Source organism: Carassius carassius, chromosome 24 (genome assembly GCF_963082965.1).
Source record: "Carassius carassius chromosome 24, fCarCar2.1, whole genome shotgun sequence".
In the NCBI taxonomy this organism is placed as follows: domain Eukaryota; kingdom Metazoa; phylum Chordata; class Actinopteri; order Cypriniformes; family Cyprinidae; genus Carassius; species Carassius carassius.
In genome coordinates, this window is record NC_081778.1 from 13608242 (window position 1) to 13621963 (window position 13722).

The 13722-nt window shown below is 38.8% G+C and overlaps 1 protein-coding gene across 1 annotated transcript; it reads left to right on the top strand.

The window, feature by feature from the left end:
- LOC132102851 (tumor necrosis factor receptor superfamily member 16-like) lies at positions 1-13513 on the top strand. The gene is made up of 6 exons (XM_059507538.1): positions 1-145; positions 9148-9280; positions 9417-9785; positions 11083-11302; positions 11441-11583; positions 12189-13513. Exons 1-6 carry the CDS (start codon positions 92-94, stop codon positions 12500-12502), a joined length of 1233 nt encoding a protein of 410 aa, XP_059363521.1. The 5' UTR covers positions 1-91; the 3' UTR covers positions 12503-13513.
- The last annotated feature ends 209 nt before the right edge of the window (positions 13514-13722 follow it).

Here is a 13722-nt window from a genome sequence, read left to right on the forward strand (position 1 = left end):
TGTGTTTGCTCTGTGGTTATGAACTTCAGTGGGGTTTGAGCGCGAGAGACTCGTTTCTTTAAATCTCAAACACTGAGGAAAAGTCCTGAAGATGAAGAGAGCAACGGCAGCACTTCAACTCTGTTTGTGTATCTTGGCGGTAAAGGTGAGTTATTATTCTGCTTTACAATGTTATATGACATTTAAACTCGTAAACTCGTTTAGTTACGTTTTTAATTTTTTTATTTGAGTTTGGATGGCCGTAAACACACTTTTCTCTGTTCCATCTTTCCAGTTACTTTTTTTAAAGTGACTGTTACAGGAGCCCAGGGAGTGTTGTAACACTTTTTGCTTTAACGGCTGTAAAGTATTTATTTATCTATTTATTTTAGTTATGTATCACACATTTTTTATATGTAGTATTCTGTAGTATATAGTACATCTGCTTCGAACTGAAGTACTTTAGAAATCTACAACTTATTAATGTCTTTTAATGTAAAGTAGCCTACAAGAAGCGTGCTGTTGTTGCAACCTACTCTTTGTAACACGAATAAAGGTTTACTGTGGTAATCACATTTACTTTCAAAATAATTAAACAATCACCCTCATTTCATTTAAAAGAAATTAATTGAGACGTATATGAAATTAAAAAAAAAAGTCAAATAAATTCTGAAACCAATATAAACCTAAGCTAATTTCTATAAAAACATAACAGACCAAGACACTATTTTGACAAGTGTAGCATATAGAAATACATTGGATAGTGTTACATGTGTAACAAGTATCACATTAATCAGAAAAACCTGATTCAGATGAAACCGCTTTCATTTAGCATTCTTTAACATATTAAAAAATGAAATAAGTCTGACATCGGGGATTCAGTTTATAATTGCATTTGTTTTGTTTTTTTTTGTTTTTTTGCAACTCAAAATGCTAGCGTGTTGTACTATGCAGAAAGTTTTTTTTCTTGGTAGGCTACTTGTGTGGATTATATGTTCCCTTTCCGTCGTTTTTAATAAACGCTGGATATTGAATGGCACAAAAGTAAAGTAGTCAAAGACAGGAAAGTAACACCCTTTCTCTTAGGACACGGATAGCACAACTTAGGTGTTTATTATCACACTTCTTCAGTGTAATATCCCTCTTTTGTTCACAGCGAGTATAAACTGAGTTTTTTTGCTTCCAAATGGGAAGATATATCTCATCATGTTTTCCAAATGATAAATTATGCTCCAAGAAATTTGCCCTGCAGTTGTCAACAGAGAGCCAAACGGCCTTGTGACTTATTCCCATTAAACCGAACACCAAATTAAAAGGCTGCTTTGTCACTCCAAATGAAAACAGTTAATCATAAAACAACTGGTTTGTCTGTTCTGACAGTTACTCACTTGTTACACAAAATGCAAACGATGAACATTTTTGCTTGATTGATTCTGCACTCTTTTCAGATCAGTGGTGCATTAAATGCTACTGGCCTGATCCAGATCCATGTCTCCTGGTGTGTTATAACAGCCCCCCCCCCCCCCCATGTCTGTTGGTTGATAGACAACCACAGCTCAAGTACTGCTGGGGCCCGGGATATTCAGAGCATTGTAATTATCACCATTTTCTCTTGGTCTGTGGAGAGCAAGGGGGTAGAATTTGCAGCTCAGTAATTTAACTGTCTATTTAGCCACATCACTTTACTTCTTTCAGTGGGGGCAGAATCGCGGTTTCCTCTTGAACTCACAACCTCTGTTTTTTTTTTTTTTTTTTACTTCCCTCTCTCTTGTTCCCTGCTCATTTTGATAGAGAAGCCCGCTGTCTCCGGCGGCAGACTGACACTTTTTTAAATGATCTTGAAGTTCTACAAGCCCAAGGCCATGTTTAGTCTGCTGTTTAATTTGTTCTGACTCTTTTGTGAAACGTAGCTTCTTCTGCTGCTGGCTGCAGAGAGATAGCTCAGTCTCAGTGGATGTCAGTTGTATGTTTGATTGGTGGGGGTGAGGGGTGAGGGGTCAATCGCTGTTGCCTCCTTTGGGCTCATGGATCCTTTCATGTTCTCATCATTCCCTTTCCAAACTCAATCATGGGCAGCACACATATGCTCATTTATTATATTGTACAGCACTGGACTTAAGGCAAGACAACCCGGGCAAGTAGGGTTAAACAAAAACGTAAATATAAATGATTGAAAGATATCATCATACTTCCCTAGTTGACTGATAACATTGTTTTTTGTTATACAATATTATAATGGCATTTTATAATTAAATATGCACTGATTTGCATACATTTTCTAAAACAGAAACCTGAAGATTGAATATATACTGTATATATATATATATATATATATATATATATATATATATATATATATATATATATATATATATATATATATATTAAAATATAGTTGCGGTAAAGTGCAGTAAAATTATTTTGATATTTTCTTTCAACTAGTTTTAATGAAGACATGTTATAAAAGCAAAATATGCCAAAATCTACCATTTACCATTTAAAATTTACCAGAGCCTGAAAAAAAAACCACACACACACACACACACAAAAGCAATGTCAGTAGTGTCTTGCCTTAAAGGGATAGTTTACCCAAAATAGAAATTCTGTGATCCTTTATTCACTTTCATGTCGTTCCAAACCAGGCGTTGTTTCTTCTGTGGATCACACAACACACATTTTGAAATGGTTTTGGACTCTTCTGACTTCCATTGTATGAACACAAACAGTTGAGACTCTTCAAGACTGTTTGTCCTACATTGTTGGAAGTGGTCAAGAGTAAATGTGGCATCCAGACTGACACTGTCCCCCAGAGGAGGGAACGAGATGTTTGGGTAGATCAAAGACGTTTTGTGTGAAGTGGCTTCATTCAAATGCATTATCTCTCTGCTCTGTGGAATCAGCACTTAGGCGAGAAGTGTCTGTCGTGTTTATGCCCCCCTGCCCTCCCCTCCTCGGAGCTATACATTCCTGACTCTACCCTAATGCTTAAAGGTGATATATCATTTGTTTGCACTTTGTACATTCTATTTAGCCAGACTTAGGTACAAATTATATGGTGAGATACTGTTATTGAGTATTTTGTCATTTCTTTCTGTGATGCAAAGCTGGATTTTCAGCATCATTACTGTCATGTCACATGATCTTTCAGAAATCATTCTAATATGCCGACTTGATATTTATGTTTACTTTACTTTTGGTTAATTTAATGCATCCTTGCTGAATAAAATTAATTTCTTTCAAAACAACAATCTTACCAAAACTGACTATTGATGTATATAATTTACTACCTTATTTATTACTCTTCAAGTTTGTGGTCTATCAATATGGGCTTTTCACATGGCAGATTCTTAAATGTTTACATTTGTCCCCTTGCAATATTGAATATTTAGTTGCTCAACTCTTTATAAACCACAAAAAGTCGTATCAGCAGCAAGCTGGTGTGGCTGAAATGCAGAAAGACGCTGCTCTTTTTACTTACAAAGTGAAGGTTGTTGCCTTGTGGGCAGCTGTGTACAAATGTGTCTTAGTGTTTCTATGAGATTATGAGCAGGGTTCTAAATTAACTTTTTTGATCACCAGCCAATGTGGCTGGTAAATTTCTAAAGTTACCAGCCAATCAGAATTTCCACTAGCCATTTTTTTTTCGGTAAAAATAACAAATTATGAGTGCCACTGAATGCATTTGATCATTTTATTAACATTGTTGGCATGAAAAACACATATAAAGTACATTGCATACAACAAAATATACACTGACTCAAATTTAAAATTATTAGTTCCCACCACGAAATTGCTTGTCTTGTTTTTTCTTTTGCATAACTTACATGCAGCAATCCTGACAAAGCATTACGACATTCTTGTGATCAAACACAAGCCATTCATGACCCGTCAGCCATTTGGCATTAAATTTTCTTTTCTTTGTTTCTCTGTCCGTAATACGGAGCCCCGCACGTCACCTGTAGGAGAAAAAAATCAATCCGTGGCGATGGTTTTGCAATCCGTCCCCTCAGTTTATAAACCGTAGGGGAGAGCGGGGTCGAAAGTAACGTGGGACGAAAGTAACAAAGCGATTTTCTCTGAGCCTATTACTGCATTTGCATTCCCAGCTATGACGGTATATTCACCATTCAATCCTTGATGGAGCTGAGAAATATCACGTGATTTCCTCATTATTTCCCGCAGTTAGGTCGGTAAAACTGTTTTCGAGTACAAAAAGTAAATTATTGAAGCGGTAAAATTTTTGTATTAGTTGTGTTGTTTTTTTTTGTTTCATGTGTCACAGTAATGATCAATCTACAGGTTATTTAGTGCTTTAACACATCCTAAAGTTTGCATTATCAAAGTTTTTTAGTATAAAAGTAAATCAGGTTTAAATGCCAGGAGTTCCTGTCGGGATGAAAGTAACAGTTGTTACTTTTGTCCCGCTACAGTGACAAGAAGTATTTATTTTGTTCCGGTAAATGCTATTCTGTGAATTTATGTCTCTTGCATTATTTATTAAAATGTTTATGTCATATTATACCTAAACAATATGTCTGAGTGAGGGTCAGAAAGACAAACAGTGGTCTGGTTTTATCCAGATGTTTATGAGAGAGCGTTTCTGGACATAGAGGAACATCTGGGCAGCTCCTACCTCGCATTTACCTTAGTTATATTTAGGTTTTAGCCATACCTTAGCTTTTACACCTCCAGCTATGAATTTGCAGTGTTTCCAGATGTTTTAATGCACATTTTGAATTTATGCATAAAAACAACTGGATGGACACATGAATAGGCCTACTGTTACATTATGTTTAGAATTTATATTATGCCAATGTAATTTAATTATTATATTGTTTATTCTGTTGAAAAAATGTTTTATAAAAATACACTGAAATAAAAAAATAAAGTTTGTACAGTCGGGTTTTGAGACATTTGATGAAACTTAAATTTAAAATAAAAATATAAATATGTAATTTAATAATTTTTTTTGCAAAAATAAAAGACAGAATATGTTTGCAGTTACATATTAACAAGGTCATAGTCAGGTATACTTAATAAAAATAAGAGTAACAGAAAATAAATTTAGCTTATATTGTTGTGTTACTTTTAACCCACCTGTGTGTTACTTTCGTCCCAACCGATTGGGTCAAAGGTAACAATGTGCAACTTATGTTCAAATTGAAATTATACTGAAGCCTTTCTACATTTCTACAAAATACCACCTGGTATTGATAGACCACACTTATGAGTTACTGACCACAGCAGAAATATATCTCTGTCTACAACATTATCTTTTAAAATGATGTTTTCTGAAAAATGGTGCTTTCGCCCCTGCTCTCCCCTACTCACGAATTCATAAACTGTTCCCTCGGTTTAACAAATCGTGCCCACGGATTAACAAACCGTGCCCACGAATTCCCAATCCGTGCGCTCAGATTTTGTAAATCCTAAATTCTAATCCGTGTGCACGCTTTCGCAATCCGTTCCCACGGATTTGTAAACTGGCACGCATTTGTGGCTCCGCCCCCACCGGCAGATTCATTTCTGTTTATTAAACATTATTTTTCATAGTATCCAACGAGACCACGATCAGCATTCACAAAATAGTCTTCTTTTTAGCGTTTATTTTATATTAATCACCAATAGGATAAGACACAGCCGCCTGTGTTTTATGGCCAAAAAATAAACGCTAAAAAGAAGAAAATAATAATAATAATTCTGTCTAACTGAATGCAATGTTATTTTTGGCCTAATTATTTAATAATAACATTAACAGTGAAGCATGCATCTAACTCCGGCAGGTGGGGTGGGGTGGGGTGGATGGAGCTTAGTATAATAAAATCACAAAAATAAGTCTTCATGTTAAGAAAGAATTGTACACAACCATTTCCAAAACTGTCAAAGGTTATTTAGAAGCAATTCATGAATTATTTTATGACAAACATTTTTACTGTCTTGTAATCATTTATTTAGCCTACAAATAAAATAACTTTTTTTTTTTTATCATTATTATATATTATTATAAAGGTTATGCATAAGAATCTTTCATCCAAAACAACTTACAAAAGAGGAAAAATAATTACTCCAGAGTCAGTCACAATGGCAGGTTTATTGTACAATAATAATCAAGTGCTATTATAAGATTATCACAAATTTAACAAGATTTTGATGCACATCTTTCTTATTAAATCTTTGTATTCCACCTCGTACTACACTTGATAGAGAATCACTTAAGACACTTTGCTGTAGACCCATTCCACATAATAATATTCATTAAAACTGTATGTTAACACGTAGGAGCTTGCTGCATGAATCTGTGAGTACGGTTTACAAATCCATGGGAACGGATTGTGAAAGTGTGCGCGCAGATTATGAATTCGTGGGTACAGATTAAAAAACCGAGGGTGCGGTTCACATAATCTGAGCGCACGGATTGGAAATTCGTGGGCACGATTTGTTAAACCGAAGGAACAGTTTATGAATTCGTGAGTACGGTTTATAAACTGAGGGGACGGATTGCAAAACCGTTGCCACTGATCTATTGTTTTTTCTCCTACAGGTGACGTGCGGGGCTCCGTAATATCCTCATCCCCTGCCTCGTTCCTCTTTTCGCCCCCAGAAATCTGTCCCAACCACCGCTGCATTTAGTTTAATCTTATTTTTTTTCTTTAATAGCTAACTCCCTCCTCTTTCAGTCTATGTTCCCTGCTCTGGCTCCATTCGTTCTTCTTCCTTGTGTTTTCTGATGGACGCTCTATTCGTTTCCATGTTTTCCGCGATGGTTTCTCTGCAAACTGCGTGCAGCCAATGGGCATATGAAACGTCATCACGTAGCATTACAGCACAGTGTTCATGGGAAATGAAGGAAGTGCTGCCAGGGGGATAAATGACCGAGAACAGAGCCTCATGCCATGGATCACCAGCCAAACTGGCTAGTAAGTTTAAATTAACACCCGCCAAAATTAATTTTAACCTGCATTTGGCGGGTTGGCGGGTGTTAATTTAGAACCCTGATTATGAGCGTGTGACAAGACACGGGTTGGCGGGTGTTAATTTAGAACCCTGATTATGAGCGTGTGCACTCGTTCAACGGGTTAACACATGCTCTCGTCCCAACAGAGATCAGAGAGGCTGTGTGGGTTTTGCTTTGCCTCTTTGGAGGAGCTTTACATGTTAGGCATCTGTTGGCTCTTGTCAGAGCCCCAGGGGCCATTTGTGAAGTGGAGTGGGTGTGTGAGGGCTAATTTTCCTAAACTTATGCATGTTTAAGATGCCGCAGAACTGACCTCCTCTATCACACCTGCAGAGCTGAGGGGGACGAAACACACACACATCACACATCACACATCATCACACCCTCCCCTGAGGTCTCCAGCTGCACCGGTGTCCCCACTGATGATGCGTCTGTTTGAAATGGGTGCTAATGCACATAATGTTCCACTTCCATGAACAAGGAGTCTTTTTAAACATCCTTTAATGATGGTCTGCCTCACTCATTTATGATTTTGTGTTGTTATAGTTGTGTGAAAGGGTGTGTTGTTACACTCCATCACTATTATTTACACCCAAATTGGAGTGGTGAAGTCACAAGGACTCTTGAAACTCACTTCAGGCTCTCACAGGAAATGCCGAAAGTCCGAAAGTCCGAAAGTGTGTGTGTGTGTGTGTGTTAGAACATAGTGTCCCACATGTCAATGTGTGGACTACATGATCAGAATCAGAATCAGAATGAGTTTTATTGCCAGGTATGTTCACACATACGAGGAATTTGTTTTCGTGACAGAAGCTCTGAAGTGCAACATAATTACAGTGACAGAACAAAAAACACAAAATGGAATTAAAAAAAAAAAAATTACAAATAGGTAGGTAAGGAACGAAAATATACAAATTGACAATGTATGGCAGGTATATTACAATGAGCATTATGTATGTACAGGTATATTATGTGCAAAAAATGTAAGTGTACGCTAAGTATGTGTGTTAGATAAATAAGTGTATGTACTGTATATATAAATATAAATAGTGTAGTGTGTTCCACAGTTTTTATCAATTGTTCATTAGATGGATTGCCTGAGGGAAGAAACTTTTCCTGTGTCTGTTCGTTCTGGTGTTCAGAGCTCTGTAGCGTCGACCAGATGGCAACAGTTCAAAGAGGGAGTGTGCTGGATGCGAGGGGTCCAGAGTGATTTTACTGGCCCTTTTGCTCACTCTGGATGAGTACAGTTCTTGAATAGATGGGAGGGTTGAACCGATGATTCGCTCAGCAGTCCGGACTACCCTCTGTAGTCTTCTGAGGTCAGATTTAGAAGCTGAGCTGAACCAGACAGTTACTGAAGTGCAGAGGATGGATTCAATGATGGCGGAGTAGAACTGTTTCAGCAGCTCCTGTGGCAGGTTAAACTTCCTCAGCTGGCGAAGGAAGTACAAACTCTGCTGGGCCTTTTTCACAATGGAGTCAATATGAATGTCCTACTTCAGGTCCTGAGAGATAGTGGTGCCCAGGAACCTGAATGACTCCACTGCAGTCACAGTGCTGTTCATGATGGTGAGTGGGGGGAAAGCAGGGGGGTTTCTCCTGAAGTTTCTCCTGATGATATGGCAAGATCTCCTCCAAATTAAAAGCTGTGGTTCTCTTTGAATGTGTATCAGACTTACGTTGTTGAGAAGTCTGTCATGTTTACCTATAACACCACCCCACAGCATGAAATACAATACTTGTTTCTTATTCGTTTTGGGATGCAGATTCAAAAAATAGTGTCTGTTTTGCTCTAGCACATCACCTTTTCTCACAAAATGTGATGTGCATAATATTTTTGTTTTTGGACAACCATTTGTGATGTGAAGAAGTCTTGTAAAAAAACATGTATACAACTATTTGTACAGTTCTCAGCCGATTTGTACACGTATGACATTATTTTAGGCCTAATCCTGATTTCAAGCACAATGGCCAGTGATAGAAGAAAATGTAATCATGAGACAGGCGCAATATTTTCTGTAACATCTGTAGGAGTTTTACTCTCAGTCTCAATATATAATAGAAATATGAAGTATAATATACTTGTTAAAATATAAAAAAACAGCCAAATATAAAAAGTTTGTCTTTTACTGGCATAAAAGGCTTTTGAAAATTGCTACAGATTGCATGAAATTATTAACATTCATATGAATTTGATGTGTATTTTGCAGGTGACATTTGGTAAGGTCTGCACCAGCGAGCAGTTTACAGAAACAGGAGAATGCTGCAGCATGTGTGCTGCGGGCACTGGTTTGGCAAAGAGCTGTGGTCAGGAAGACACCAAGTGTCAGCCGTGTCAGGATGGTGAGTGTTTTCAAAACATAACCTAAGTTTTCATTTTTAATTGGAGTAAATGCCTAGCTTATAGAATATTGTTGTTTTCCCAATGTTTATTTCCGTATTATTGGTCAAAATCGGTTTTGGTTTAAATCTCTTCTAGGTGTGTCGTTCTCAGACTCTGAGACTCTTTCAGTTTGTCGTCCTTGCGCCCGCTGCCCCGCCAGGAGTCCTGAACTGGCACGCTGCACGCCCACGCAGGACACCCAGTGTGACTGCGGTGACCGTTACTTCCTGTCGCGGGATGGTAACGGCACAAGTGGGCTGTGTAAGGCCTGTGGCATGTGTGAACATGGAAGTGGAGTGGTTCGGGTTTGTGGGCCGCTGGGAAACACCGTATGTGAGCGGTGTAAACCAGGGACTTACTCAAAGGAGAGGAGTGACAGGAAACCCTGCGTGCCCTGCTTGCGCTGTAGTGATGACGAGGTGGAGATCAGACCCTGCCAGCCGGACTCTGACACCGTCTGCATGGGTGAGTGTGATGCTCATTGCGTTTAAGTGTGAGGTTAAGTGAATTCTCTTGGGTGTATGATGGAGCAGCATACAACTGTAGTGTGAGTTTATCCAAAACAAAACCAAAAAAAAGAGAAATTGTTCATAATATTTTACTCATTAAATATAAGCTGGTTAAAAATTGTATGTTTTAAAAACCCAGATGAAAAAAAAGCATACATTTATTTCTCAGAACTTGGCCCACGCTTTTTGAACTACAGTTTGAAAAGAAGTTTCTGTATCATTTCTGTGTCTTGGGCCCTTTTCTTTGTCTTTGATTTGACACACCTGTTAGTAAATGTGGTTGGCAGTTCCAAACACTGACTGTGAACGTAACCCGAGATGCATGTATGTCTTGGATGAAGTTTGTGCCAAGCTATATATAATAACATTTATGCATCTGTGAGTGTGTATGGTTAGATTGTTAACATGTGGCAGACACCTGTGATCAGTCAGAGAGAAGCTTTTAAAAAAACACAGCTCTCGCTTTGACTTCAAATATTCTCCTTAATCTTCAGTGAGTTTAGCAACAATCCAGTCATGATCAGATTAAGAAGATAAACACTTTACATAGAGATTGTCTAATCTCTAAACTATCAAAAGTGCCACATCTTTTATAGATTTGCCCTGAGGTGTGTTAAATGGGTTTGAAGGTTAACCAGCTGGCTAGTGGCTCACATCCCGCGTTGCCCTCTGTTCACCAGTTAGAGCACTCGACCTGCTGACCTTAGGTCAGGGCAGTCACACGAGTGTTTGATGCACACAGGCAGCCTGTGGGGTGTGTGAGAGAGTGAGTGAGTGGACAAAAGAATGCACGCATCTGCGTGATAGTGTGTGTGGGGTGGTCTGCGTGATCTATTTCAGGATGGAGGGTGGGGGGTGAATCTTCTTGACCATTCCACACTGTTCAACATTTCGATCTGGCATTTAGTCTGTCAGCTGTTCCTGCGCCCACTGATGATGTGTTAATCAGACTCACAGCAGATGTGTGTCAGATGTGGGTTTCATGTGAAGGCTAAACAGAGCATTTCCTTTTTTTTTTTTTTGCAGTCTAGGTGTTTAAGTGCTTCAGGGTTTACTTGAGTGTGCTTCATATGTCTAGTCAGAACTAATGTGAGTCTAATGAGTTTGAATTTATAAAGCACAACTACATATATATATATATATATATAGAGAGAGAGAGAGAGAGAGAGAGAGAGAGAAAGTTTATTGTTATTGAAAACTTTAATGTTTATAAAGGCAGTTCAAAAATGAGCAATTCTGTTACTTTTTTGCAGTAAAAGACCTCAATATCCTGTTCCGCCCTTCTGGTTCTGAACACCCCCGATGGCCAACTCTGAATGAGGAAACCGAGAACAGGAGCAGTCCATCCCCAGGGTCTGAATCCCCCCGACTCACTCCACAGGACCAAGGGGCTAACAACAACAACATCCTTGTCTACGTGTCTGTACTGGCTGCCGTGGTGCTCGGCCTCCTGCTCTACGTCGCCTTCAAATGGTGAGATCCTGCAGCCGTTTAAAGAAGAAATATTCTACACTTGATTTGCAGACAAATTCATTGTAAGAAATGGAATGCCATAATGTTTCTGTCAAGGGAATATTATTCTTGTTGTTTGTTATTTGATGTGATGTCCAGCTGGAAGTCATGTCAGCAGAAGCAGGCTCTGGTGAAAGCACGGGTTGGCGAGCTGAATAATGTCGGGGAAGGAGAGAAATTACACAGCGACAGTGGCGTGTTCCTGGACTCTCACAGCCTTCAGGAAAGCCAGCCTAGCAAAGGTATGAGAGAACGTCTGGGAATCCATACAGATTTACCGATCATAAGAGTTATTTCTACTATTCATTTGTCTTTTTGAACTGTTCATTTAAAGAACCATCTCATAAGCATAATTTGTACCATTCATTCATCATATTTAACTGTCCATTCAAAAATGGCTCTTAAGAGTCATTTGTTTTATTAATTTGTCTTTTTGAACCACCTCATAAGAGTAATTTGTATGTTTGAACTGTTCAATAAAAGAACTGGCTCAAAAGAGTCATTTGTTCCATTAATTCGTATTTTTGAACTGTTCATTAAAAGAACTGGCTCATAAGAGTCATTTGCTCTATCATTATTTTGGGAATCGCGCTACCCTTTGGTCACATCATATGTTTTTGATCCATAAGTCATTCATTTCAGGAATCTGGCTACATTGGTTGTGCTGTGTTTTGATTCACAAAAAAGAGTTGGTTCGTAAGAGTCATTTGTTTGTGAATTGGACTACACAGGTTGCGATGAATGTTTGGAATACATGGAAGTATTGGCACTCGTGGTGTACTGTAGGTTGCTTTAGTGTGAATGGTTGATTAGTAATTATTTGTTCACTTTCTCATATTCTCGGTAGGCAGTAAACGAGACAGCAAACAGGACACACGGCTTTATGTGAACCTGCCGCCCCACAAGAAGGATGCAGTAGAGGGGCTTCTTACAGAGGGGGACAATCGAAGCTGGAGGCAGCTGGCAGCGGCTCTTGGTTACGAACAGGACCGCGTGGACGTCTTTGGACGGGGCCAGGACCCTATCCACACCTTCTTAACTGATTGGGCCCAACAGGAAGGCTCCACACTGGGCCTGCTCTGCTCCGCTCTCGCACGCATTGAACGGCCGGACATCATCAGCGCCCTCACCGCCCCGTCTCAAGGAATCTCAGTGGTCTGAATACTTGAATATGTTTCTTAAGCCATCATGAAAGTGAAAGAGACACTAAATCATAGAGGGGAAGAGCATCAATTGACTCATTTTTGAATGTCTTGCACTAAGAAGAGCAGAATTGGAAATAACGTTTTTAACTCAAACGTAACGTTTGACTTACGAATTTAGTTTCAACAGCTTGAGATGTTCCCTCACCACAGAACATATTCTGCTCAAGACAGAAGTTTCCTCCAGTATTCATGGGAAGTTTATGCTTCATACGATCCTCTTTGCAGTGTCAAAACAAACTGCTTTCTCCGAGACACATCCAATGCTCGACATTTTCATGGGCAGTGTTTTGGGTGGATATGGTTTCAGCTGTGGTTGGTGTCAAAGACGTGGACATTTCTGCGGCCTCGTGAATGACAGTTTTCCATTTGTCCGGAACGCATCATAGTGCCAGAGAAAGCATCTGCGTGCGATTTAATCATGCTTTTGTAGTTATATTTCAGCGCTTCTGCCGTTTAAACAATAGTCAACACCGGAGCTGGATAGAGTATTTTACTTGAATCCCGTGGCTTGTCAAGGGCAATGTAACACTGAGGCGTTTTATGGTTTGCAGAGAGGAAAACCAATAAATGTTTAGCACGAGGGAGTTGTATATTTGGGAATATACAGATAAACGGTCAAGTTGCCTGAGCGAGGTCAAGCTGTCTCATTCACACTAGTGCTTGGTTAGCACTTTAACCAACAATGCAACCTAAAAGCAAGGTTATGTTTTCGTGAGTTATATGAGAGGAAATCTGTCTTGTGCCTTTACTTTGAATGCTCAGGTTAGTGCTTTGCTGGTTTACGCTACCATGTGTGTATTTTAAGGTTATTCTGTATGTCAGTGATGAGTTATGGGTGAGACTTGGTTTTTGTGCGCGAGATGCTTCTCATGTTAATAACATTCATGTTATATATCTATCACTTATGTTTGTCCTTTTTAATAATGAAATATTGATTTATAGGCATCTTTGTATCTTTTAAAAAATAAATAATACATTGTGTGAGAAAAGAAATGGTATTTTATGACCCTGAGGATTTATAATGGTGAAGTGTTACAATGAAAACAGGATCTGAACTCGGAGTTACAGAAAATATCTTGTATTTCAAAGGCCTTTCCTGCAACATTAACCCAAAGAGTCAAATTTGGAGACTTATTACGCTCTTGTTGATGATTCATTCTTTTGATTTACTCAAAA